At 44.5% G+C, this 27,745-nt stretch overlaps 1 protein-coding gene across 2 annotated transcripts in view; it reads left to right on the forward strand.

The window, feature by feature from the left end:
• LOC133622443 (voltage-gated delayed rectifier potassium channel KCNH8-like) overlaps window positions 1-27,745 on the forward strand; it is a 109,056-nt gene that overhangs the window by 36,658 nt on the left and 44,653 nt on the right. Inside the window, exons 3-10 of one of the 2 annotated variants that reach the window (XM_061985197.1) lie at window positions 15,308-15,541; window positions 15,608-15,739; window positions 17,386-17,531; window positions 17,612-17,852; window positions 17,921-18,078; window positions 18,157-18,364; window positions 25,328-25,705; window positions 25,775-25,974. In XM_061985197.1, coding sequence (XP_061841181.1) covers window positions 15,308-15,541; window positions 15,608-15,739; window positions 17,386-17,531; window positions 17,612-17,852; window positions 17,921-18,078; window positions 18,157-18,364; window positions 25,328-25,705; window positions 25,775-25,974 — 1,697 coding nt within the window. Of the gene's footprint in view, window positions 1-15,307; window positions 15,542-15,607; window positions 15,740-17,385; window positions 17,532-17,611; window positions 17,853-17,920; window positions 18,365-25,327; window positions 25,706-25,774; window positions 25,975-27,745 lie in introns of both variants that reach the window. The other variant, XM_061985196.1, reaches the window with a different exon arrangement.

Consider the following 27,745-nt stretch of genomic DNA (forward strand, 5'->3'; position numbering starts at 1 on the left):
TGTTTAGCTATTCCTCGTCTTGCAGTGATAATGATACTTGTAAGAAACGTACTTTATTTGTCGCCATGGAGGCGTGGATTAGTGATTTAGAAGTAGCTATGGATGTTCGCCGCTAGCTAGCTAGCCATGTCTTAAAGCATCTCTTCCTGAGGGCGTTTCAGTGTTATAACTTCACGTTTATCTTTAGTGTTTAGGCCAGGGGTCACCAACGCAGTGCCCGCGGGCACCAGGTCACCCGTAAGGACCAGATGAGTCGCCCGCTGGCCTGTTCTAAAAATAGCTCAAATAGCAGCACTTACCAGTGAGCTGCCTCTATTTTTTTAAATTGTATTTATTTACTAGCAAGCTGGTCTCGCTTTACTCGACATTTTTAATTCTAAGAGACAAAACTCAAATAGAATTTGAAAATCCAAGAAAATATTTTAAAGACTTGGTCTTCACTTGTTTAAATAAATTAATTATTTTTTTTTACTTTGCTTCTTATAACTTTCAGAAAGACAATTTTAGAGAAAAAATACAACCTTAAAAATGATTTTAGGATTTTTAAACACCTTTTTACCTTTTAAATTCCTTCCTCTTCTTTCCTGACAATTTAAATCAATGTTCAAGTAAATTAAATTTTTTTATTGTAAAGAATAATACATACATTTTAATTTAATTCTTCATTTTAGCTTCTGTTTTTTTGACGAAGAATATTTGTGAAATATTTCTTCAAACTTATTATGATTAAAATTCAAAAAAATTATTCTGGCAAATCTAGAAAATCTGTAGAATCAAATATAAATCTTATTTCAAACTCTTTTGAATTTCTTTTAAAATTTTTGTTCTGGAAAATCTAGAAGAAATAATGATTTGTCTTTGTTATAAATATAGCTTGGTCCAATTTGTTATATATTCTAACAAAGTGCAGATTGGATTTTAACCTATTTAAAACATTTGCTACACCAACTAGCGGTGTGAAAAGGCTCACAACCCAAATTTTTGCTTGTAACGGAAAGTTATTAGCTCTTATTGTTATGTTTTCAGGAGGAGTGTAGACGGCACAGACCCCAGGGGGGGCGTAGTAGTTCTATGATTTATTATATACACTATATATATATATAATAATCAAACAATAATAATATAATAAACTAGAGAATCGAGTGTGACAAAAATCCAAGGGGGGTGTATGGTGTGAGACTATGTGTAGGAATTAATGAGTGTGTTACCGTGAGTGTTGAGCGAATCTTTCGTCAGACCAGAGGGGCAAGGCAAGAAGGCAGTCCGTGGGCAAGCAAGCGGTCGGGGGCTGGAGAGAAGCAACGAGATCTGTGTCCAAGCAGGGGTCGAGCATCGAGGGAGGCAGACCGGAATCCAACAGGAAAGTCGAGGCACACAGCTTGATCACGGGAGACACGGGAAGTACTGCGGGAAACACAAGGGGTATAAGACACGGGAACTGGGAAGACACAGAGAGAGTGCAAGTACGTGGGAGGGAAGCCAGAGACGGGATGCTTAAAGTAAAAGTTAAAGTACCAATGATTGTCACACACACACTAGGTGTGGTGAAATTAATCTCTGCATTTAACCTATCACCCTTGATCACCCCCTGGGAGGTGAGGGGAGCAGTGGGCAGCAGCGGTGGCCGCGCCCGGGAATAATTTTTGGTGATTTAACCCCCAATTCCAACTCTTGATGCTGAGTGCCAAGCAGGGAGGTAATGGGTCCCATTTTTATAGTCTTTGGTATGACTCGGCCGGGGTTTGAACTCACAACCTACCGATCTCAGGGCAGACACTCTAACCACTAGGCCACTGAGTAGGTCGTTACTACCAAGAGTTAACTACATTCCGGCCCCGGATCTTCCGGTCTGCTGGTCTTTATACTGCTCGCCTTCATCATTCTCAGGTGTACTGATTGCTGATCGCCTGCAGCTTTGCCGGCACGTGGCCGCAATGCGGCCAGAGCGAGCAGGGGCGTGTCCTGGCGCGCTGCCAGAGCTTGCAGCAGAAGACATGCTTATGCCCCCAAAAATTCCAAGAACTCATTAGTTTATTGTCTGACAAGCAAGAATATTTGTCTTATATTACACACAGGCTGTAGAAAGTCATGATGTACTGTATAATAAACAGTATATTAACCACCCAAATGAGTTAATGAAGGATTGCGTACTCAGAAGGTGTAGGATTGACTTGTGCAGCCTCATATTTGATCAGGAAATGTGCAAAATCAGTGTTTTTTACTTAGGAAAATGGATTAGAATTATACAGAAAATACGATGCATGTCACTGATAATGTGGCTATGCAACACCTCTCCGTAAGAGTCTCTCAGTGCACCTGAGGCTGTTCAGCCTTCTCCACGTTAGGTTCAGTGCACCAAATGAGGTCACTCCCTCTGAGAAACATATAGACGTAGATACAAATGCATTATGGATGTCCATTCATGTGAGATTGTCTTCCACAAAAGAGCAAATGTATTTACATGAGCTTTATCGGCGCCTTATTCGTGCCCCAACGGCTTGTCCCTCTTTCTATCCTCTCATTCGATCAATCCGGCAAGTCAGAGCTTTCAAATCCAACATTCTGCAGTCACTCTTGTGTGGATTGTATTGATCTCGCTGGATTTAACATTGTACTGTAGCTCTACAGGTCAGCCGTTACAGCTCGCTCTGCTTCAAAATGAATTATGCACAACTTTCCACATAACGCGCCGCCATTTCATAATGCTAACATGCACGGTTTCCTCTCATAAATAATCTGGCAAATGGCCAGTGACTCCATTCATGGACACATTAATGAATTATATTCGGAACTCCTTGAGCAGTAATTGGAGTAGTTCTGCTGAATAGTTCCCAAGCTGAGGTCTGTATATTATGCCATCTTGCAGTTTGAAGGCAAGTCTGAGCTCTGCATGAATCTCATTTGAGTGACCGTGCAGATAGAGATGCTGCAGAGTTGCACAGAATGAGCGGAGATAATTTGCTGGGAACAATAGGAGCGAAGGGAGACAAAGTGAAGTTCATTGAAAAGCAGAAGAAACCGTTAAATTCTCCCCCAGGAAGACTCTTCAAAGGAAGCAGAATCACTCCTCAGTCCTGAACCGAGGCCAACGAGGAGAGCCATGCGCTACATTCTAATGACGTTCTCCTTTAAGTGACGGCAGCTTCGTAAAAGTGCACTGAGGATATTATTCAAATTTAGTACCATTTACTTGCTGACCAAACAAAAATAACAGCTGCGTGCATTTCTGTATTCCAAAGCAGCAACACTTCAAGATTAAAATATTATTGCTCTCCCATGTTTCAGGACGGTACTGTACCTTTCACATTTGAATTGATATAATATTAATTCCTGGCACTTTTGTGTGTGTTCATGTGTTGAGAAATGTTAATGCTTTTATAATAAAATATTTAAATTTGTTTAACATTTAACACTGATCGGATAATGATAACTGGGCTGTCCAGTTGTTTTGTTTTCTTACACTCCAGTGTCATTTTCAAGTATTATATAGTTTATTGTATAATATTTTATAGTTTATAGGGGACGGTGTGGCGCAGTTGGGAGAGTGGCTGTGCCAGCAACCTGAGGGTTCCTGGTTCAATCCCCACCTACTACCATCCTAGTCGTGTCCGTTGTGTCCTTGGGCAAGACACTTCACCCTTGCTCCTGATGGGTCGTGGTTAGCGCCTTGCACATACTTGCCAACCTTGAGACCTCCGATTTCGGGAGGTGTGGTTGGGGGCGGGGCGTTGTTGGGGGCGTGGTTAAGAGGGGAGGAGTATATTTACAGCTAGAATTCACTAAGTCAAGTATTTCATATTATATATATATATATATATATATATATATATATACACATACATATGTATATACACATACATATATATATATACAAGAAATACTTGACTTTCAGTGAATTCTAACTATAAATATATATTTCTTTTATTATATATATATATTATATATATATATATATATATATATATATATATATATATATATATATATATATATATATATATATATATATATATATATAATATATATTTTTAGTAGTTTTCGGGAGAGGCGTTGAATTTCGGGTGTCTCCCGGAAAATCCGGGAGGGTTGGCAAGTATGGCCTTGCATGACAGCTCCTGCCATCAGTGAGTGAATGTGTGTGTGTATGGGTGAATGTGGAAATAGTGTCAAAGCGCTTTGAGTTCCTTAAAAAGGTAGAAAAGCGCTATACAAGTATAACCCATTTACCATTTTTACCATTTAGTTTGTTTGTAATAATTCCAAGATGTTGGATGGCAGTAGTGTATAGACTCTGGTGTGTTGCCATAGCCAGAAATTAGTCTTTGCCATTAAGTCTTTTCTTTTCTTGAGCCCTACAAAGTGTTTGTACTGAAAGTCATCATCGTCCTCATCATCTTGGTAGGGAGGTATCCCTTTATGGAGGATGCCTGTGCGTGACTTTGTTTAACGTGGGGAGACTGGTGCACAGACAGTCACCACACGATCCTTGACAGATCTGGGTCAGGGTCCAGTGGCATGTAGTCCAAGACAACTGGGGACCCTTTTCTGCTGCAGCCTTCATCCGCCATCCCAGCCGTTGTGACGCTCCATAGGGTTAGCAATCATCCCCCGCCTGTTCCATCGTTGAGGTCTTGGGTCATTATTTCCCCATAACTGGGCCCACATGGATGTGGGGGTGCCTTCTTCCGTCATCGCAGCCGTTGTGGTAGTTCTTACATCTACCGTCTTCCGCCTGCTCCACCATTGAGGTCTTCACCGTATCCCTGGCTAGGGGGCAGTCAGGTACTAGGCCTTTGCCAAGGGCCACCTGGGGTAACAGTAGTAAAGGGGTTAACCTCCTAGTGCCCCAAGACCCCATAGAGGAGCTTCCACTGCTGGATGCACTTTAACGTCATGCCCAGGACACACATATTGAAAGTAATGTACTTATTACAGATATTCGATTATAACGTGCATCTGTGTTGTGGTTTTCATAACCAAAATTGGAGGTGTGGAAATCGGCATGTAAAACCACTAATGCTAATCGGCTATGGCATATTCAATGCAAATTAGCATTGAGCTAGCACATTTTTTAAATTAAAGCCTTATAGTACTTTCGAGTACTTTCTTCTTGGTTTGTTGGCAAGGAAAATTGTAACATTACTTTGAGGCAGCGATGGGCCGTGCGTTTCCCACCCAGGCCTTCAGTGATACTTACTTAGGCCTTAGTATTCCCTGAGGAACATAGGCCACCGACAAAAGCCTTCCATCCGTTACGGTCTTGTGCCCTTCGGTCGAGTTGTTGCCATGACAGCCCCTCAGCCCTCATCTCCTGTTCTGTGCTTCTTCTCCAGGTTGTTCTTGGTCTCCCTCTGTTTCTTTTTCCCTGTTGGTTCCATGTTAGTGCCTGTTTGGTGATTGATTTATTGGGTTTTCTGAGTGTGTGGCCTATCCAGCTCCACTTCCTTCTCCTGATTTGCAGTTCCACTGGTTCTTGTTTGGTGAGTTCCCACAGGTTGGCATTGGTGATGGTGTCTGGCCAGTAGACTCCTAGGACCCGACGGAGGCAACGGTTTACGAATGTCTGTAGTTTAGTGAGTCTGTTATTGGTGGTTTTCCATGTTTCTGATCCGTACAGCAGGATGGATTTGACATTTGAGTTAAATATTTTCAGTTTGGTTTTGAGAGAAATGTTTTTTGCTCTCCATTTTTTGTTTAGTATGTTGAATGATCTTCTTGATTTCCCTATTCTGGATTTGACATCTTCATCTGCCCCTCCATCTACACCAGGGGTCGGCAACCCGCGGCTCCGTAGCCGCATGAGGCTCTTTGATCACTCTGATGCGGCTCAGCTGCATACTTGCCGACCCTCCCGATTTTCCCGAGAGATTTCCGGATTTCGGTGCCTCTCGCAGAAAACTCCCGGGATTAATATTCTCCGATTTTTACCCTAACAATAATAATAAGGGCGTGCTATGATGGTACAGCACTTAGCGCCCTCTACAATCTGCACAAATAGCGTGCCAGCCAAGCCTTTTGTTGCATGCATCTTCTGCTTGCACACATAAGTGACAGCAAGGCATACTTGGTCAACAACCACACAAGTTACACTGACGGTGGCCATATAAAACAACTTTAAGACTCTTACTAATAATGCACCACACTTGAACCAAAACCAAACAAGAATGACAAACACATTTCGGGAGAACATGCAGCCCTGACTCTTCCGGGCTACATTATATACCCCTGCTACCACCAAACCCCGCCCCCACCCCAACCCTGCTCCCCCACACATCAACCCCCCCGGAAGAGTTAGGGCTGCATGGGATTCTGGGTATTTGTTCTGTTGTGTTTATGTTGTGTTACGGTGCAGATCCCATCCATCCATCCATCCATCTTCTTCCGCTTATCCGAGGTCGGGTCGCGGGGGCAGCAGCCTAAGCAGGGAAGCCCAGACTTCCCTCTCCCCAGCCACTTCGTCCAGCTCTTCCTGTGGGACCCCGAGGCGTTACCAGGCCAGCCGGGAGACATAGTCTTCCCAACGTGTCCTGGGTCTTCCCCGCGGCCTCCTACCGGTCGGACGTGCCCTAAACACCTCCCTAGGGAGGCGTTCGGGTGGCATCCTGACCAGATGCCCGAACCACCTCATCTGGCTCCTCTCGATGTGGAGGAGCAGCGGCTTTACTTTGAGCTCCCCCCGGATGGCAGAGCTTCTCACCCTATCTCTAAGGGAGAGCCCCGCCACCCGGCGGAGGAAACTCATTTCGGCCGCTTGTACCCGTGATCTTGTCCTTTCGGTCATAACCCAAAGCTCATGACCATAGGTGAGGATGGGAACGTAGATCGACCGGTAAATTGAGAGCTTTGCCTTCCGGCTCAGCTCCTTCTTCACCACAACGGATCGATACAGCGTCCGCATTACTGAAGACGCCGCACCGATCCGCCTGTCGATCTCACGATCCACTCTTCCCTCACTCGTGAACAAGACTCCGAGGTACTTGAACTCCTCCACTTGGGGCAAGATCTCCTCCCCAACCCGGAGATGGCACTCCACCCTTTTCCGGGCGAGAACCATGGACTCGGACTTGGAGGTGCTGATTCTCATCCCAGTTGCTTCACACTCAGCTGCGAACCGATCCAGTGAGAGCTGAAGATCCTGGCCAGATGAAGCCATCAGGACCACATCATCTGCAAAAAGCAGAGACCTAATCCTGCAGCCACCAAACCAGATCCCCTCAACGCCTTGACTGCGCCTAGAAATTCTGTCCATAAAAGTTATGAACAGAATCGGTGACAAAGGGCAGCCTTGGCGGAGTCCAACCCTCACTGGAAACGTGTCCGACTTACTGCCGGCAATGCGGACCAAGCTCTGGCACTGAGCATACAGGGAGCGGACTGCCACAATCAGACAGTCCGATACCCCATACTCTCTGAGCACTCCCCACAGGACTTCCCGAGGGACACGGTCGAATGCCTTCTCCAAGTCCACAAAACACATGTAAACTGGTTGGGCAAACTCCCATGCACCCTCAAGGACCCTGCCGAGAGTATAGAGCTGGTCCACAGTTCCACGACCAGGACGAAAACCACACTGTTCCTCCTGAATCCGAGGTTCGACTATCCGGCGTAGCCTCCTCTCCAGTACACCTGAATAGACCTTACCGGGAAGGCTGAGGAGTGTGATCCCACGATAGTTAGAGCACACCCTCCGGTTCCCCTTCTTAAAGAGAGGAACCACCACCCCGGTCTGCCAATCCAGAGATACCGCCCCCGATGTCCACGCGATGCTGCAGAGTCTTGTCAACCAAGACAGCCCCACAGCATCCAGAGCCTTAAGGAACTCTGGGCGGATCTCATCTACCCCTGGGGCCTTGCCACCGAGGAGCTTTTTAACTACCTCAGCAACCTCAGCCCCAGAAATAGGAGAGCCCACCACAGACTCCCCAGGCACTGCTTCCTCATAAGAAGACGTGTTGGTGGGATTGAGGAGGTCTTCGAAGTATTCCCTCCACCGATCCACAACATCCGCAGTCAAGGTCAGCAGAACACCATCCCCGCCATACACGGTGTTGATAGTGCACTGCTTCCCCTTCCTGAGGCGGCGGATGGTGGTCCAGAATTGCTTCGAAGCCGTCCGGAAGTCGTTTTCCATGGCTTCCCCGAACTCCTCCCATGTCCGAGTTTTTGCCTCTGCGACCGCTGAAGCCGCACACCGCTTGGCCTGTCGGTACCTGTCCGCTGCCTCAGGAGTCCTATGAGCCAAAAGAACCCAATAGGACTCCTTCTTCAGCTTGACGGCATCCCTCACCGCCGGTGTCCACCAACGGGTTCTAGGATTACCGCCACGACAAGCACCAACTACCTTGCGGCCACAGCTCCAATCAGCCGCCTCGACAATAGAGGCGCGGAACATGGTCCATTCAGACTCAATGTCCAGCACCTCCCTCGTGACATGTTCAAAGTTCTTCCGGAGGTGGGAATTGAAACTCTCTCTGACAGGAGACTGCCAGACGTTCCCAGCAAACCCTCACAATGCGTTTGGGCCTGCCAGGTCTGTCCGGCATCCTCCCCCACCATCGCAGCCAACTCACCACCAGGTGGTGATCGGTAGAAAGCTCCGCCCCTCTCTTCACCCGAGTGTCCAAAACATGAGGCCGCAAATCCGATGACACAACTACAAAGTCGATCATGGAACTGCGGCCTAGGGTGTCCTGGTGCCAAGTGCACATATGGACACCCTTATGTTTGAACATGGTGTTCGTTATGGACAATCTGTGACGGGCACAAAAGTCCAATAACAAAACACCGCTCGGGTTCAGATCCAGGCAGCCATTCTTCCCAATCACGCCTCTCCAGGTTTCACTGTCGTTGCCAACATGAGCCTTGAAGTCCCCCAGTAGCACGAGGGAATCACCCGGGGGAGCACTCTCAAGTACTCCCTCGAGTGAATCCAAAAAGGGTGGGTACTCTGAGCTGCGGTTTGGCGCGTAAGCGCAAACCACAGTCAGGACCCGTTCCCCCACCCGAAGGCGGAGGGAAGCTACCCTCTCGTCCACCGGGTTGAACTCCAACGTACAGGCTCTGAGCCGGGGGGAAACAAGAATTGCCACCCCAGCACGTCGCCTCTCACTGTCGGCAACGCCAGAGTGGAAGAGAGTCCAGCCCCTCTCGAGAGAACTGGTTCCAGAGCCCTTGCTGTGCGTCGAAGTGAGTCCGACTATATCTAGCCGGAACTTCTCCACTTCGCGCACTAGCTCAGGCTCCTTCCCCCGCAGCGAGGTGACGTTCCACGTCCCAAGAGCTAGCTTCTGTAGCCGAGGATCGGACCGCCAAGTGCCCTGCCTTCGGCTTCCGCCCAGCTCACATCGCACCCGACCTCTATGACCCCTGCTATGGGTGGTGAGCCCATTGGAGGGGGGACCCACGTTGCCTCTTCGGGCTGTGCCCGGCCGGGCCCCATGGGGAGAGGCCCGGCCACCAGGCGCTCGCCATCGTGCCCCACCTCCGGGCCTGGCTCCAGAGGGGGGCCCCGGTGACCCGCGTCCGGGCGAGGGAAATCTGGGTCCTTGTTTTTTATTATTCATGGAGGTCTTCGAGCCGCTCTTTGTCTGCAGATGTGCAGGTGCAGATGTTCTTTCAAAGTGTGTTTGTCATTCTTGTTTGGTGTGGGTTCACAGTGTGGCGCATTATTAGTAAGAGTGTTAAAGTTTTTTATACCGCCACCGTCAGTGTAACCTGTGTGGTTGTTGACCAAGTATGGCTTGCTGTCCCCATACGATGTGTGGCTGGGTCGGCACACTGGTTGTAGTGGGCGCTAAATGCTGTACCATCACGGCACGTTCGAGAGAATAGTTGCCCTGAAATTCGTAGTCTGACGAAAAAATCGCGAGGGTTGACAAGTATGATGCTGTCAAGCGCCATTCATATAAAACTCGCGGGGCGCACTAACATTCAATTTGTATATTAAGGTGTGGGCCGCGTGTCTGAGACCCTTGGTTTATACATAGCACAAAGCAAAAAAAAAAACGTTGTATGCAGTGTTATTTCATTTTGAATTTCAAAAGAATTTTGTGGCTCCCATTGTTTTCTTTAATTTGTGAAACTGGTCAAAATGGCTCTTTGAGTGGTAAAGGTTGCCGACCCCTGATCTACACTGATTGTGCTCCCCAAGTATGTAAAACTGACTACCTCCTCTAATTGATTATGGTGCATTGTTATTGGTGTATTGTTCTTGTTATTGATACGCATGACCTTTGTTTTTTGGGAATTGATCTTAAGCCCAAGAAATGCAGCAGCTCTTTGTAGTTTTTGTGATTTGTCCTGCATCTGTTGGTGAGTGTGAGCCAGGAGAGCTAGATCGTCTGCAAAGTCTAGGTCCTCCAGTTGTTCGGTAAGGCTCCACTGTATGCCGGTTTAGCTGTTTTTGGTTATTTGGTTCATGGTCCAGTCAATACAGACGAGGAAAAGGAAAGGCGAGAGCAGACATCCTTGCCGCACCCCAGTCAGGACCTCGAAGGCCTCCGATGGGCATTCGTCATGTAGGACACGACATCGCATCCCTTGGTAGGTGCTCTTGATGATGTTGATGGGATGCCATTGTGTGCCATCAGCTTCCAGTGATGTCCGACTTCAATGACTACCTCTCAAAATACCATAATTTATGTCACCACATGACCATTGCTGGAGAAATACTATAGAGGAACACATTCACGCCCTACTGGGCATTGAATCCCCACCAACAGTGTACATAACGGGTTGTTTTCTGCTGCATTTAAAAATCAATAAACCCGCATCAGCAATTAAAACATATCTTATGTGGTACTGTCAAAATTAAAATGGCAAGAAACATACTAAACGTGAAAAAATAAAGAAATAAAATATCTGAACTCACAATCTGTAGGACCCATTGGAGCTTCCAGGGTTGGCCGACATCGTCTCACAAGATGTAGTTTCTCTTTAAATATCCTTCTTGAAAATGGCTTTGCAAATATATGTGTTGTCTTGTCTAATCATAAAAGACGCAGACGAGGCGTGTTAGCTGAGTTCTTAAAGTTTACTCCACAAGGTGCTCATCAAACGGGACTACTGCGCATTCTCTTCACTACTGTGGCATGCTGGGTGATGGAGTCCTTATGTTACCTAGCTCATAACATCACAATATACTGTATATCTGCCTTAGGCCATCTAGAAGGCCTTACTGACAACAACTTGTGATCTGATTGGCTATCGCAACTGTCTGTCAACTGTATGTGCCCGTTCACTTACAGTGCACAGACGCCAGCATTGTTGAATCTGAAGGCTTTGGGCAGATTTGGTACAGCATGGCAACATGAGATAGCTGAATTCTGATTGGATAAAAACTCTATAACCTAAAAACAACAGCGCTGGAAGGAGCTTAAAATGACATGAAGACAATATGAATACTTTTCGATAATTGTATCTTTAATTATGATCATGATTTCTGGTTAAGTTAGGCCAGCAGCGAAGGCCTTGCAGGCCCTGACGGCACACCACTGCTTTGAGGCAGTCCGACTGACTCCGAGTGCTTGACTGGATGACTTGACTGCTTGAGCAACCGTACGTGAGGTCACGTGCAGCAAAAAGTATAGAAATATGGAACGGTTTGATTTTATGTGAATTGTACCTAGTGCAGGGGTCGGCAACCCAAAATGTTGAAAGAGCCATATTGGACCAAAAATACAAAAACAAATCTGTCTGGAGCCGCAACAAATTAAAAGCCATATTACATACAGATAGTGTGTCATGAGATATACATTGAATTGAGATGACTTAAAGGAAACTAAATGACCTCAAATATAGCTACAAATTAGGCATAATGATGCAATATGTACATAGCTAGCCTAAATAGCATGTTAGCATCGATTAGCTTGCAGTCTTGCAGTGACCAAATATGTCTGATTAGCACTCCACACAAGTCAATAACATCAACAAAACTCACCTTTGTGCATTCATGCACAACGTTAAAAGTTTGGTGGACAAAATGAGACAGAAAAAGAAGTGGCATAAAACACGTCCTCGAAAGTCAGAGAAAGTTGTACATGTAAACCAGGGGTCGGCAACCTGCGGCTCTAGAGCCGCATGCGGCTCTTTAGCGCCGCCCCAGTGGCTCTCTGGAGCTTTTTCAAAAATGTATGAAAAATGGAAAAAGATGAGGGGAAAAAATATATTTTTTGTTTTAATATGGTTTCTGTAGGAGGACAAAGATGACACAAACCTCCCTAATTGTTATAAAGCACACTGTTTATATTAAACATGCTTCACTGACTCAAGTATTTGGCGAGCGCCGTTTTGTCCTTTTGGCGGTCCTTGAACTCACCGTAGTTTGTTTACATGTATAACTTTCTCCGACTTTCGAGGACGTGTTTTATGCCACTTCTTTTTCTGTCTCATTTTGTCCACCAAACTTTTAACGTTGTGCATGAATGCACAAAGGTGAGTTTTGTTGATGTTATTGACTTGTGTGGAGTGCTAATCAGACATATTTGGTCACTGCATGACTGCAAGCTAATCGATGCTAACATGCTATTTAGGCTAGCTATATGTACATATTGCATCATTATGCCTAATTTGTAGATATATTTGAGGTCATTTAGTTTCCTTTCAGTCATCTCAATTCAATGTATATCTCATGACACACTATCTGTATGTAATATGGCTTTTAATTTGTTGCGGCTCCAGACAGATTTGTTTTTGTATTTTTGGTCCAATATGGCTCTTTCAACATTTTGGGTTGCCGACCCCTGATGTAAACAAACTACGGTGAGTTCAAGGACCGCCAAAATTAATAGGACAAAACGGCGCTCGCCAAATACTTGAGTCAGTGAAGCATGTTTAATATAAACAATGTGCTGTATAACAATTAGGGAGGTTTGTGTCATGTTTGTCCTCCTACAGAAACCATATTAAAACAAAACATTTTTTTTTTTTCCCCTCATCTTTTTCCATTTTTCATACATTTTTGAAAAAGCTCCAGAGAGCCACTAGGGCGGCGCTAAAGAGCCGCATGCGGCTCTAGAGCCGCGGGTTGCCGACCCCTGACCTAGTGGTACCGGCAGAATTCGGTCAGTACTTATAAAAGTGCCAAATTTTGTACTAAGTACAGATAGGATGGAGAACATCTGGAGGATTTGTGTAAAAAGAACAAAATTTGCATCAATGTAAAAAAAAGACCAGGATTGTAGTGGACTTCAGGAAGGTCAAGAACCCCTTTCACTTCTACACATCCGAGGAGCAGCTGTGGAAGTGGTCTCCAGCTGTATTCGGGGACCTAGCCTGGAGCCCACAACACTTCCTGTCTGCACAATGCACACCAGCAACTATGGAGCTCCATCCTTTTGGAGCATCTTTCTGGAGCAACCTCAGCACCAGCATAACGATATGGCACAGCAGCTGCACGGCTGATGAGAGGAAGGCACCGCAGAGGGTGCTGAAAGTTGCTCAGAAGATGGTGGGGAGCAGCATTCCCATCAGCACAGGCACCTTCATAAGCAGATGCAGAAAGAGGGCTGTCTGCAACACCCAGGATTTCACCCACCCTGCACACTCTCTCTTTGATCCCCTGCCCTCAGGCAGGAGGCTGCAGAGCATTCGGAGTAGGACCACCAGACTGTGGAACAGCTTCTTTTACGGAAGCTGTTAGTATGCTGAACTCTGATGGCGCTCTGGAGAATTGGATACTGTTTTGTCATTTTTCTCATTCATTAAAGAAATGTCCGGATAAAGGAAAGGTGTTTTAAGTATTATTTTGAGATCTCTATTAACATTAAGTTACAGAGAAGCAATTCTACGCTGCTACAGAAAGGAGGAGGAAAATCAAGAAAGAGCGAGAGAGAAACTTTCAGATCTTTATATTGCTTTTGGAAATGTTACGAGATGAGTGGTTGGGAGAGAGACACTTGGAGGGCGGGGGCAGAAAACGGCAGACTCTATCTCAGTGGTTCTTAACCTTGTTGGAGGTACCGAACCCCACCAATTTCATATGCGCATTCACCGAACCCTTTTTTAGTGAAAAATACATTTATTTTTTTTCAAATTAAAGACAAAGTTATATGTTTTTGGTAACACTTTAGTATGGGGAACATATTCTAAGTAACAAAGACTTAATTTAGAGTTATTTGGTTAGGGTTAGGGTTAGAGGGTTAGGGCCAGGGTTAGAGGGGTAGGGATATAATAATAAGGCATTAATAAGTACTTAATAATGATTAGTTAAGAGCCAATATGTTACTAATTTGCATGTTAATAAGCAACTAATTAATGGTGAATATGTTCCCCATACTAAAGTGTTACCATGTTTTTTTTACTGGTGCATAAAATGAACCGTGCATGAACATCACCTTGTTCAAAGAACAAAACCAACACAGTGCATAAACTCACAACAAATTACACACCTGCAAATCAGTCTGACTTCTGCTGCTGTCGTATCCGTAATACGCCGATAGGGAGAAGTTTGTATTTACAAGATGAGTCGGGTGTGTTTTGACCTCCGACGAACCCCTAAGCCCGACTCACCGAATCCGTAGGGTTCGATCGAACCCAGGTTAAGAACCACTGCTCTATCTGCTTGTAAGACCAGCAAAAACAGGATTGTTTTGGTTATGCACTGGCTAAAGCAGTTAATCAATCACAAACGTAACCCATTTGGAGAGTAACCTTTCGACCAAAAGACGAATACAATATATGTTAGTGATCTTCGACATCACAACAGTATTTGTCTAATGCGCTTGAGATGTGGGGGGGAAGGGGGTTGGGGGACAAATGTGAGAACCAGAGCAGAGCTATCGCCGCAAAGGGCCGAGGAATGAGGAGGGGGCTACAAAAATGTCTTATGTAGACAAAAACATGCCAATGCTGTGAAGAGAAGCAATACAACATTAGGTGCAAAAAAGCAATTACACTAAAATTGCTGTCAGGCAAAGAGATTACTAAAATGGTCAATTTACCACAACAATACTAAAACCCCCAACCCCACCCCTATTTTTACCTGAGGAACTCCATACTGACACACGAGTGTGCTGAACTGGGCTTTTATTTGGTTTGGTTTGCTGCCATTGTTTACATTCTATTTTGAGTACAGGACCAAAATAGATCCTATTTATTCCATTCTATTTATAATCCATCCCTATTAACCTATGCTATTCATAACCTACTCTATTTATATCTTATTCTATTTCAATTCAAATCTAGGACTTTGGGTATTACATTTAAATGCTTGAATCCCTACCCATAATAGTCATTTTCAAATGCCATGCAGAAGCTAATTAGAAAACTCTTATTTGTCACCATAATGCTTCCACTTCCCTCTCCCCAGACAGCAACTTTGTATTGGGGAACGCCCAGGTCCAAACACTCTACCCAATTGTCTACTGCTCCGACGGCTTCTGTGAATTGACCGGCTTTGCCCGAGGTGAGCTGATGCAGAAGAGCTGCACGTGTCACTTCCTGTACGGTGGCGAGACCAGCGACCGCCTCACCTTGCAGATGCAGAGGGCTCTGGATGAGCGACAGGAGTTCAAGACGGAAATCATTCTGTACAAAAAGAGCGGTAAGAACCGTTTTTTGGACCCGACGGCCAGCACACTGAATTCTCCAACCACTTTTCTTTGTGCAGGTTCAAAGTTTTGGTGTCTGCTGGACATTGTGCCCATAAAAAATGAGAAGAGCGAGGTGGTTCTGTTCCTGGTCTCGCATAAGGACATCACAGAAAACAAGGACGTGGACCATGGCAATGAAACTGACACCGGTAAGTTGAGCGGTTTCTACAAACCCCGTTTCCATATGAGTTGGGAAATTGTGCTAGATGTAAATATAAACGGAATAAAATGATTTGCAAATCATTTTAAACCCATATTCAGTTGAATATGCTACAAAGACAACATATTTGATGTTCAAACTGATAAACATTTTTTTTTGCGAATAATCATTAACTTAAAATTTGATGCCAGCAACATGTGACAAAGAAGTGGGGAAAGGTGGCAATAAATACTGATAAAGTTGAGGAATGCTCATCAAACACTTATATGAAACATACCACAGGTGAACAGGCAGATTGGGAACAGGTGGGTGCCATGATTGGGTATAAAAGTAGATTCCATGAAATGCTCAGTCATTCACAAACAAGGATGGGGCGAGGGTCACCACTTTGTCAACAAATGCGTGAGCAAATTGTTGAACAGTTTAAGAAAAACCTTTCTCAACGAGCTATTGCAAGGAATTTAGGGATTTCACCATCTACGGTTCGTAATATCATCAAAGGGTTCAGAGAATCTGGAGAAATCACTGCACGTAAGCAGCTATGCCCGTGACCTTCGATCCCCCAGGCTGTACTGTATCAACAAGTGACATCAGTGTGTAAAGGATATCACCACATGGGCTCAGGAACACTTCAGAAACCTACTGTCAGTAACTACAGTTGGTCGCTACATCTGTAAGTGCAAGTTAAAATCTCCTATGCAAGGCGAAAACCGTTTATCAACAACACCCAGAAACGCCGTCAGCTTCACTGGGCCTGAGCTCATCTAAGATGGACTGATACAAAGTGGAAAAGTGCTCTGTGGTCTGACGAGTCCACATTTCAAATTGTTTTTTGAAACTGTGGACGTCGTGTCCTCCGGACCAAAGAGGAAAAGAACCATCCGGATTGTTATAGACGCAAAGTTGAAAAGCCAGCATCTGTGATGGTATGGAGGTGTATTAGTGCCCAAGACATGGGTAACTTACACATCTGTGAAGGCACCATTAACGCTGAAAGGTACATACAGGTTTTGGAGCAACATATATTGCCATCCAAGCAACGTTACCATGGACGCCCCTGCTTATTTCAGCAAGACAATGCCAAGCCACGTGTTACATCAACGTGGCTTCATAGTAAAAGAGTGTGGGTACTAGACTGGCCTGCCTGTAGTCCAGACCTGTCTCCCATTAAAAATGTGTGGCACATTATGAAGCCTAAAATACCACAACAGAGACCCCCGGACTGTTGAACAACTTAAGCTGTACATCAAGCAAGAATGGGAAAGAATTCCAACTGAGAAGCTTAAAAAATGTGTCTCCTCAGTTCCCAAACGTTTACTGAGTGTTGTTAAAAGGAAAGGCCATGTAACACAGTGGTGAACATTCCCTTCCCCAACTACTTTGGCATGTGTTGCAGCCATGAAATTCTAAGTTATTTATTATTTGCAAAAAAAAAAATAAAGTTTATGAGTTTGAACATCAAATATCTTGTCTTTGTAGTGCATTCAATTGAATATGGGTTGAAAAGGATTTGCAAATCATTGTATTCCGTTTAAATTTACATCTAACACAATTTCCCAACTCATATGGAAACGGGGTTTGTACAAAAAAAAAGCTGAAAAGGTCCCAATGTGCTGACTGCTATCCCCATTTTAGAAGAGGACACGGGTTTGGAGGTGCACAAGATCAGCCGCCCGACAGGCTTCAACATGGAGCACCGTCGCAGTCGAGCCGTCCTATACCAGCTATCTGGGCACCTCCAGAAACAGGACAAGAGCAAGAGCAAGCTGAAGATCAACAATGTGAGAAGTCTGCACATAAGTACTGCTGTGATTTCATAAGCGACCGCCTTCCCTGACCCGCATGCTTGTTTCATAACAAGAGCGTTCTGGGAGCCAACGCTAATCCAGTACCAGAGTACAAGGTGGCAGACATCCAGAAGTCCCGCTTCATCCTCCTGCACTATGGTGCATTTAAAGCCGGCTGGGACTGGCTGATCTTGTTGGCGACCTTCTACGTGGCCGTGACGGTTCCCTACAATGTCTGCTTCACAGACGGCGGGTCGGCGGCACGAAACCCGCCCAGTGTTAGTGACATTTTGGTGGAGATTCTCTTTATGATTGGTGAGGCTCGCTCAGTGTTTCTCTGTGATGCTGAAAAATACTAAAAGTACTCCGTATTTGTGTGTCAGATATCGTCCTGAATTTCAGAACCACCTACGTGAGCACGTCTGGTCAGGTCGTGTACGACGCCCGCTCAATCTGCGTTCATTACGTCACATCCTGGCTGTTCGTGGATCTGATTGCCGCCTTGCCCTTTGACCTGCTCTATGCTTTCAATATCAGTGTGGTGAGTGCAGCACACACCAAGAGAAGGACGCATACAACAACACACTTTTCAACAGCTGCTTCTGCGTCCTTCACCCAGAACTTCGGGGTGCACCTGCTGAAGACAGTGCGTCTCCTGCGCCTGTTGCGACTCCTGCAGAAGCTTGACCGCTACTCCCAGTACAGCGCCGTGGTGCTTACCTTGCTCATGTCCACCTTTGCCCTGCTGGCCCACTGGATGGCGTGCGTCTGGTACTTCATTGGACGCAGCGAGATTGAAAGCAACAGCCCGACCTCTTGGGACATAGGTTTGTGACTTCTGGCCGGCAGGAGAATAATGTTCAGTGATCAGAGCCGGCCTGTCGCATAATCATTATGCAGTTGTTTAGAGGCCTACTGAAACCCACTACTACCGACCACGCAGTCTGATAGTTTATATATCAATGATGAAATCTTAACATTGCAACACATGCCAATACGGCCGGGTTAGCTTACTAAAGTGCAATGTTAAATTTCGCGCGAAATATCCTGCTGAAAACGTCTCGGTATGATGGCGCCTGCGCGTGACATCACGGGTTGTAGAGGATATTTTGGGACAGCATGGTGGCCAGCTATTAGGTCGTCTGTTTTCATCGCAAAATTCCACAGTATTCTGGACATCTGTGTTGGTGAATCTATTGCAATTTGTTCAATGAACAATGGAGACAGCAAAGAAGAAAGCTGTAGGTGGGAAGCGGTGTATTGCGGCAGGTGTTGTGCTGGATAACGCACCCCCGCCGTAGAATGCACCCCCTGACTGTTGTGCCGGATAACACAGCCGGTGTTTCATTGTTTACATTCCCGAAAGATGACAGTCAAGCTTTACCATTGGCCTGTGGAGAACTGGGACAACAGAGACTCTTACCAGGAGGACTTTGAGTTGGATGCGCAGACGCGGTACTGTGAGTACGCATGCAGCTGCGGCTTCTAAACATTTGATCGCTTGCCCGTACGTGTGTGCCGCTATGTGCATGTCACGTACGTAACTTTGGGGACTTTGGGGAAATATGTGTGCTGTATGAACTTTGGGGAGGTGAACGGTAGTTTGGGCTGTGGGATTGAGTGTGTTGTGCAGGTGTTTGAGTTGTATTGGCGGGTTATATGGAAGGGAGGGGGGAGGTGTTTGTTATGCGGGATTAATTTGTGGCATATTAAATATAAGCCTGGCTGTGTTGTGGCTAATAGAGTATATATATGTCTTGTGTTTATTTACTGTTTTAGTCATTCCCAGCTGAATATCAGGTCCCACCCGCCTCTCACAGCATCTTCCCTATCTGAATCGCTCCCACTGCCCTCTAGTTCTTCACTCTTACTTTCCTCATCCACAAATCTTTCATCCTCGCTCAAATTAATGGGGAAATCGTCGCTTTCTCGGTCCGAATCGCTCTCGCTGCTGGTGGCCATGATTGTAAACAATGTGCAGATGTGAGGAGCTCCACAACCTGTGACGTCACGCTACTCGTCTGCTACTTCCGGTACAGGCCAGGCTTTTTTATCAGCGACCAAAAGTTGCGAACTTTATGTTCTCTACTGAATCCTTTCAGCAAAAATATGGCAATATCGCGAAATGATCAAGTATGACACATAGAATGGACCTGCTATCCCCGTTTAAATAAGAAAATCGTATTTCAGTAGGCCTTTAGGGCAGTGTTTTTCAACCTTTTTTGAGCCAAAGCACGTTTTTTTCATTGAAAAAAATCCCGAGGCACACCACTAGCAGAAAATATAAAAAAATGAAACTCAGCAGCCAATATTGACAGTAAAAAGTCATTGTTGCAATTGTTGGATACGACTTTAAACCATAACCAACCATGCATCACTATAGCTCTTGTCTCAAAGTAGGTGTACTGTCACGACCTGTCACATCACGCCGTGACTTATTTTAATTTTTTTGGTGTTTTCCTGTGTGTAGTGTTTTAGTTCTTGTTTTGCGCCCCTATTTTGTTGCTGATTGTCATGTCATGTACGGATTTACTTTGTGGACGCCATCTGCTTCTCCACACGCTGTAAGTCTTTGCTGTCGTCCAGTATTCTGTTTTTTGTTTATTTCGCAGCCAGTTCAGTTTTACCTTCGTTTTGCATAGCCAATCCCTAAGCTTCAATGCCTTTTCTTAGCGGCACTCGCCTTTGATTTATTTTTGGTTTAAGCATTAGCTACCTTTTTACCTGCACCCTGCCTCCCGCTGTCGTCTGCATATTGTGATCACGACAAACCATGTTCCCGACATCCACAAGGCAATTAGCTACCTGCGGCCACCTACTGATATGGAAGAGTATGACACGGTTACTCTGCCGAGCTCTAGAGAGCACAGATACTCAACGGCAAATTATTTGCGGATTATAATTACTGGTTTGCAAAAAATATTTTTAACCCAATTAGGTGAAATGACATCATCTCCCACGGCACACCAGACTGTATGTGGTTGAAAAACACGGGTTTAGGGCCACAACCACTAGGTGGTCCAGATGATCATGGCCTGGAATTAGAACCAGGATGAGGTGAGAAAAGAAATATGATCAATCTTTTTGTGGCTACATCGGGCAAAGTTATGTTTAAGTGTCACTTTTGCATCTCCAGCCATCCATTTTCTACCGCTTGTCCCTTATGGGGTGGCGGGGGGTCCTGGAGCCTATCTCAGCTGCATTCGGGCGGAAGGCGGTGTACACCCTGGACAAGTCGCCACCTCATCACAGGGCCAACACAGATAAACAGACAACATTCACACACTAGGGCCATTTTAGTGTTGCCAATCAACCTATCCCCAGGTGCATGTCTTTGGAGGTGGGAGGAAGCTGGAGTGAACCCATAGAGTCACGTTGAGAACATGCAAACTCCACACAGATAGATCCCGAGCCTGTGCAATTGCGCACTGCTTAAGCGTCCTCTGCGCACGGCAAATCTATGCCACGCACAAAATCAAATAAAAAAATAAGCGCATAACAATTTTCGACACGACACGGACATGACAGAGAAAACAGTTTTTGTCATCATTGTTCAAATATTGTTACGTCTGTCGAGACGCTTTGAGGCCATGAATTCCATCCATCACTTCACTGAGCAAAACTCTTTATTGTCGGCCATAAACACATCACCAAAACATTAGTAAAAAAAAATATATCTAGCAAAACTGGTCATTTTCTGCAGTACAAACCAGACCAAAAGCAACTTTGTTATATCAACAGCAGCCGCTCGCTCTTTCTCACTTGCGCCAACACATGCACATATGGCACTTAGCCAGTGATGCATTTACAGCCACACAAAAAGTCTGACAACTCCAACACCACACATAAAGTGTCATTCCAGGTCGTTACACTATGATTTACCAATCAAATGTGTGCTTGTTCTAGTGTCATTTATTAGGAATCTTAATTTATATATATTAATCATGAAATGCTGTTAGTATATTAAATAAATACTAATAAAAATATATTTTTTACAAACAGGAAGTTGCAGGAATGTACACATGATCCCGTGCTTACATCTCATTGTGCAACATGTGAATGTTTTAATGGGAACTAAATGCAATGTCTGAAAGGGGTACACATTATCTCCAAAGCAGGACCTCCACCCAGACAAACAATACAAGTACACAGTTCATGAAAAACAATATTTTTTGTTATTGTCATTGTAAGTGGGCCTAAACACTTATATTAGAAAATAACCTCATGGAAATGACTGCTGTCATTTGATTATAATAATAAGAGAATGTTGTCTGTTTATCTGTGTTGGCCCTGCGGTGAGGTGGGGACTTGTCCAGGGTGTACCCCGCCTTCCGCCCGAATGCAGCTGAGATAGGCTCCAGCACCCCCCGCGACCCCGAAAGGGACAAGCAGTAGAAAATGGATGGAGATTGAACTTGTTATTTAGTCAGGTTTGGGACAGGTGTGCTGCTGGTGTAGCCACAGTGTGCACGTCTGAATGCTCAGGGAGTTTTTGCGTTTGCTCACACACATGAAAAATTAAAGGGAACATTGCCCAGGACCTTCGTATTGTGAGGCACACGTACTAACCCCTGTCCCACCGTGCTGCCCCACTTTTGCATCTCATTGCACATAATTGTAGTGCGTTCGAGGAACCTTGTTTAAAGCTCAAAACAGAATTGTTGTTTTTTTTAAAGACAGGTGGATGCACTGATTACACTAATTATCATCATCTGCTAATGCTAATTCTACATGAAAGGAAACTTGACATCTATAATCATATTTCAGTGAATAATGAAAACCCCCCATGCATGGTCTACGGCAATGAGATAAGCAAAGTGATACACTTGATGACGTTGAAATGCATGACAACACAATGAGAAATGGCAAGATAGCAGTGCAGCGACATGCATCTAAAGATAGGTCCAAACAAAGATGCTCCTTATCATTTCATCCACAGGGCGTGAAGAAGCCTGTGACAAGCATGTCCATTTGTGAGAGAACAAGTGCAATTATGGTGATCAGTCTCACCTCCTACTGCGATTGCCGCAAATAACAACAATGCTGTGAGGCGCTGGTGGTGTTTACTGTTTTTCCTGGTCACATGTTGGAAAGCCAAGACAGTGAAGGCAGCACCAAGAAGAATTCAGTTATTTGGTCAGAAGACACAATCAGGCTTCTCTCCCTGCCTTGTAACAACTGCTCATAGTGTTTCCTGCTGAAACTACAGTACTCGCTGGTAAAGGCAGGTGTACATCACCTTGAGAGAGATTGGGGCTATCAAAATAAAAGCGATTAATCAAATTAAACCATCATTATTATTAATCTGATTGAAAAAAAAGCACTAAATTAACTCATCTGCAATGCAGATTGCTCCAATCTGTGGTGTTTTGCTGTGCTGTTGGACATGCAGCACACAACTATAATCTGTGCCACATTTTATGCAATATACAACCGCAATCTTGACAACAGAACCTATTTTTGAGCAGGCCTAAGGTGCTCTCCGGCACAACAATAAAAGCGCGAGTAAACACTATAATTTTTGTGTTGCAAATGAGCCTTAATGTAATCATCAGCTTAAAGGCCTACTGAAATGCGATTTTCTTATTTAAACGGGGATAGCAGGTCCATTCTATGTGTCATACTTGATCATTTCTCGATATTGCCATATTTTTGCTGAACGGATTTAGTAGAGAACATTGACGATAAAGTTTGCAACTTTTGGTCACTGATAAAAAAGCCCTGCCTGTACCGGAAGTAACAGACGAGTAGCGTGACGTCACAGGTTGTGGAGCTCCTCATATTCGCACATTGTTTACAATCATTGCCACCAGCAGCGAGAGCGATTCGGACCGAGAAAGCGACGATTTCCCCATTAATTTGAGCGAGGATGAAAGATTCGTGGATGAGGAAAGTAAGAGTGAAGTGGGAGCGATTCAGATAGGGAAGATGCTGTGAGAGGCGGGTGGGACCTGATATTCAGCTGGGAATGACTAAAACAGTAAATAAACACAAGACATATATATACTCTATAAGCCACAACGCAACCAGGCTTATATTTAATATGCCACAAATTAATCCCGCATAACAAACACCTCCCCCCTCCCGTCCATATAACCCGCCAATACAACTCAAACACCTGCACAACACACTCAATCCCACAGCCCAAAGTACCGTTCACCTACCGAAAGTTCATACAGCACATATATTTCCCCAAAGTCCCCAAAGTTACGTATGTGACATGCACATAGCGGTACGCACGTACGGGCAAGCGATCAAATGTTTGGAAGCCGCAGTTGCATGCGTACTCACGGTACCGCGTCTGCGCATCCAACTCAAAGTCTTCCTGGTAAGAGTCTCTGTTGTCCCAGTTCTCCACAGGCCAATGGTAAAGCTTGACTGTCATCTTTCGGGAATGTAAACAATGAAACACTGGCTGTGTTATCCGGCAAAACAGTCAGGGGGTGCATTCTACGGCGGGGGTGCGTTATCCGGCACAACACCTCCCGCAATACACCGCTTCCCACCTACAGCTTTCTTCTTTGCTGTCTCCATTGTTCACTGACCAAATTGCAAAAGATTCACCAACACAGATGTCCAGAATACTGTGGAATTTTGCGATGAAAACAGACGACTTAATAGCTGGCCACCATGCTGTCCCAAAATGTCCTCTACAATCCGTGACGTCACGTGCTGGCGTCATCATACCGAGACGTTTTCAGCACGATATTTCGCGCAAAATTTAAAATTGCACTTTAGTAAGCTAACCCGGCCGTATTGGCATGTGTTGCAATGTTAAGATTTCATCATTGATATATAAACTATCAGACTGCGTGGTCGGTAGTAGTGGGTTTCAGTAGGCCTTTAAATATACAATTGCTGGAAAAACAATATGTCTAATATTTGTATTTCTTACAGAAAAATGTTAATTGTTCACTTGAGCACAGATTATTCTCTCTTTCCTTCTGTCACATGGCAGTAATCGCCGCCTCCTGACCACGCCGCAGCCATTTGTGCGTAACCGTGCCGGTTTGCACGTGCATTCCAAACATGCTAAATATAGATCAAAACATATACCGTATTTTTCGGACTATAAGTCGCAGTTTTTTTTCATAGTTTGGCCGGGGGTGCGACTTATACTCAGGAGCGACTTATGTGTGAAATTATTAACACATTACCGTAAAATATCAAATAATATTATTTAGCTCATTCACGTAAGAGACTAGACGTATAAGATTTCATGGGATTTAGCCATTAGGAGTGACAGATTGTTTGGGAAACGTATAGCGTGTTCTATATGTTATAGTTATTTGAATGACTCATACCATAATATGTTACATTAACATACCAGGCACGTTCTCAGTTGGTTATTTATGCCTCATATAACGTACACTTATTCAGCCTGTTGTTCACTATTCTTTATTTATTTTTATTTTTTGTTACATTGTTTAATGCATCCAGCGGGGCGTCACAACAAAATTAGGCATATTAATGTGTTAATGCCACGACTGTATATATCGGTATTGGTTGATATCGGAATTGATAAATAAGAGTTGGACAATATTGGAATATCGGATATCGGCAGAAAAGCTAGTTTTGAGTCTTTAAAGTTTAAAAATGCATATCTTATGAATTATAAAATGCTATTGAAAGAGAAAGTTCCCTTGCCACTGAGCAAGACACAGTAAAAAGTCATGTTATGAAACTGTAAATCAGCCTTCTCAGGAGCTATCACAGTTTGTTGATGGACACACACATTATCCATTGTTTGTGTTACAAATCTTAACACATCTAAACCTCCACCCCAACAGGCTGGCTTCACGAGCTCGCCAAACGTTTGGGTACCCCTTACTTCCTGGCACCACTGACATCCCTTCTGGGCGTCTCCGATCCGCCTCAAGGGGCCGTGACACCAGAACTGATCAATTCCAGCCAGTGGAACAGCTCAGGCCTGGAGCTGTTAAACGGGGCGGCTCTGTTGGGAGCGGCCGCATGGAACGGAAGCCGATCACGTGCGAGGTCGCCCGGTGGAACGGGCATGACCTTGAACGGCGGTCCGTCCGTGCGGAGTTCCTACGTCACGTCGCTGTACTTCGCTCTGAGCAGCCTGACCAGCGTGGGCTTCGGCAATGTCTCGGCCAACACCGACTCGGAGAAGATCTTCTCCATCTGCACCATGCTGATCGGAGGTGTGCAGAACATCTGCAGCACTGACATTTCCCACTTGGTCTTTGTTTTCACTTCTGTTCCATCCGCAGCGTTAATGCACGCCGTGGTGTTCGGTAACGTGACCGCCATCATCCAGAGGATGTACTCACGACGCTCCCTGTACCACACCCGCACCAAGGACCTGAAAGACTTCATCAGAGTGCACCGGCTGCCCAAAGCCCTTGAGCAACGTATGATGGAGTGCTTCCAGACAACCTGGTCCGTCAACAACGGCATCGATGTCAGCGAGGTGCAGTACGACTTGTAAATACATTTGAAGTGCCGCCAGAAGAATACGAGCACGCTAAATATTTGCTACTATAGCCTTTCAAATAATTGTTTGTTTTCTGAAATGTACAGTACTGCAACTTACGAGTTCTGTGAACGAGCACTTAACTCAAAATACTTGTATTTTAAATCATTGTCTCCTATTCAAATTAATTGGTGTTTGGCCCCCCAAAACAACTAAATTATCTATTTTTTATTTTTTCCAAAACAACTCAATTCTAACATGTAACATGCCTTTTAAAAAGAAAAACACTTTTGGATGAGAAATATTGTATAAAAACAATGCAATAGAACAGGGGTCGAGAACCTTTTTGGCTGAGAGAGCCCATTCATCCATCCATTTTCTACCGCTTGTCCCTTTCGGGGTCGCGGGGGGTGCTGGAGCCTATCTCAGCTGCATACAGGCGGAAGGCAGAACACACCCTGGACAAGTCGCCACCTCATCACAGGGCCAACACAGATAGACCACATTCACACACTAGGGCCAATTTAGTGTTGCCAATCAGAGCCATGAAAGCCAAATCTTTTAAAAAGTAATTCCCTGATATAATATTTTTTAACACTGTAAACAACTAAATGTGTGCATTTTTAAGTAAGACCGAAATTTTTAGAGTATAATAAGTCTTTTATTCTTTTTAATAACATTGTTATTCTGAAGCTAACAAATAATAAATAAAATACTTCTTACCATTAATGCAACTTCTTGATCCGGTGCGGTAGAAAATGGATGTTTTATATTTTGAACATAATTTTCAACATTGTGATTACCAGCGGAATTATTCATTACTTATCGTGTTAAGCAATGTCGGGTAAGATTTATCTGAGAGCCAGATGCATTCATCAAAAGAGCCACATCTGGCTCGAGAGCCATAGGTTCCCTACTCCTGCAATAAAAGGTAGTACAAACAAGTATAAGAAAGGATGTACAAAACCCAAAACCGGTGAAGTTGGCACGTTGTGTAAATCATAAATAAAACCAGAAACAATGATTTGCAAATCCTTTTCGACCTATATTTGTCAAGACTTGGACTTTGGAGTGGTTGTTTTCCCGAGATGCAAGTAAAGCTGGACTGGACATGGCGTGAAGGTAGATACATGTTTAATTTTACACTAACAAAAAGAACAAACGAAAAGCGCGCACAAGGCGGAAGTACAAAAACTTGGCTAATGAAACAAAAACTAGGACAAAGGCAAAACTATGGACGTGAAACTAATAAACACTTACTGTGGCATGGCATGAAGCATGAATAACAAGGGTGTATAGAGGGTGATGTCGCCAGGAAGACAGCCTGGCAACTGGGAGCTTAAATAATAGTGACGTGATTAGTGACAGCAGGTGCGTGACGCAAAATGTGAAAACGTGAGACAGGTGCGTGACATGAGGATGTGAACAAGGTGAAACTAATGGTTGCTATGGTGACAAAACAAACAAAAGTGCACAAAAAGTCCAAAAACAAAACCGAACATGACTAAAACAAAACATGATCACACAGACATGACAATATTAAATTGAATAGACTGCAAAGACAAGATATTTAATGTTTGAACTAGAAAACGTTGTTATTTTTTGCAAATATTAGCTCATTTGGAATTTGATGCCTGCAACATGTTTCAAAAAAGCTGGCACAAGTGGTAAAAAAGACTGAGAATGTTGAGGAATGCTCATCAAACACTTATTTGGAACATCCCACAGGTGAACAGGATATTTGGGAGCAGGTGGGTGCCATGATTGG

The sequence above is a fragment of the Nerophis lumbriciformis genome, linkage group LG23 (genome assembly GCF_033978685.3).
Source record: "Nerophis lumbriciformis linkage group LG23, RoL_Nlum_v2.1, whole genome shotgun sequence".
Taxonomy (NCBI): domain Eukaryota; kingdom Metazoa; phylum Chordata; class Actinopteri; order Syngnathiformes; family Syngnathidae; genus Nerophis; species Nerophis lumbriciformis.